We start from the raw sequence: 878 nt of genomic DNA, 5'->3' as shown, positions 1-878 counted from the left end.
CTCGGACTCTAGTTTAATCTCTCATCTCTCTCTCTCTCTCTCTCTCTCTCTCCCCCCTCTCTCCCTCTTGCTCCCCCCCCCATTCCCACCCCCACCCGCAGGTAGCGGCGCGGGTGCTTCCCGGGAAGGGGCTCCCTCCGAGTTGCGAAGGGAGGTAATTTACTCAGAACAAGGGGCCGCCTTGGCGAAGTATAAATAGTGAGACTTCAAGCGCAGCGTCGCTATCAGATCTGAACTCTCCGCAGGAAGAATTGTCAAAGATCTTAACATTGAACAAGCGGGCTCCGGCAGGGAAGCCTCAGTTCATATTTCCCTCGGCCCCCGCCCCTTCCCTCTTCCTCCTCCTCCTCCCCCTCCTCCAATCGTCTACCACCAAAGTGGAAACAAATCAGACAAGGGGTTCTTTGTCTCCAGAATCAGCCCATTTGCTCTCCTCCTCACATTCTTCATTTCAGCCAAAAATATTCACACAACTACAGGTAGAAATTCAGTAAAATAGCCAAATTTGAGACCTTTTTCTTCTTTCTTCTACCTCCCTTCCCCTCCTCCTCCTCCTCCTCCTCTTCTTACTTCTTTTTCTCCTTCTACTTCTCCTTTTTCTTTCTTCTCTTCTTTTTCTTCTTTCTTCCTCCTCCTCCCTCTCCACCCCATCCCCTGCCCCATTGATGTGTTATTACTGGGGGGGCTGGAGCAGTAAAAAAAGAAGAAGGAAAAAAAGAGCGGGGCTTGGCGGTGAGAGGTTGTGCGCGGGGCTGCAGGGCATCGGTGGCGATGGAAGAACTGACGGCGTTCGTCTCCAAGTCTTTTGACCAGAAAGTGAAGGAGAAGAAAGAGGCGATCACCTACCGGGAGGTGCTGGAGAGCGGGCCGCTGCGCGG

The 878-nt window shown here is 52.7% G+C and overlaps 1 protein-coding gene across 1 annotated transcript in view; it reads left to right on the top strand.

Moving 5' to 3' along the window:
- Nucleotides 1-648: 648 nt before the first annotated feature.
- SHOX2 (short stature homeobox 2) overlaps nucleotides 649-878 on the top strand; it is a 10770-nt gene continuing 10540 nt past the window's right edge. The window contains exon 1 of the mRNA XM_014537971.1: nucleotides 649-874. Coding sequence (XP_014393457.1) covers nucleotides 772-874 — 103 coding nt within the window. The 5' untranslated portion in view covers nucleotides 649-771. The remainder of the gene's footprint in view (nucleotides 875-878) is intronic.

This window comes from Myotis brandtii, unplaced genomic scaffold, assembly GCF_000412655.1.
Source record: "Myotis brandtii unplaced genomic scaffold, ASM41265v1 scaffold186, whole genome shotgun sequence".
NCBI classification, from domain to species: domain Eukaryota; kingdom Metazoa; phylum Chordata; class Mammalia; order Chiroptera; family Vespertilionidae; genus Myotis; species Myotis brandtii.
This window is presented reverse-complemented; position numbering and strand designations above follow the sequence as displayed.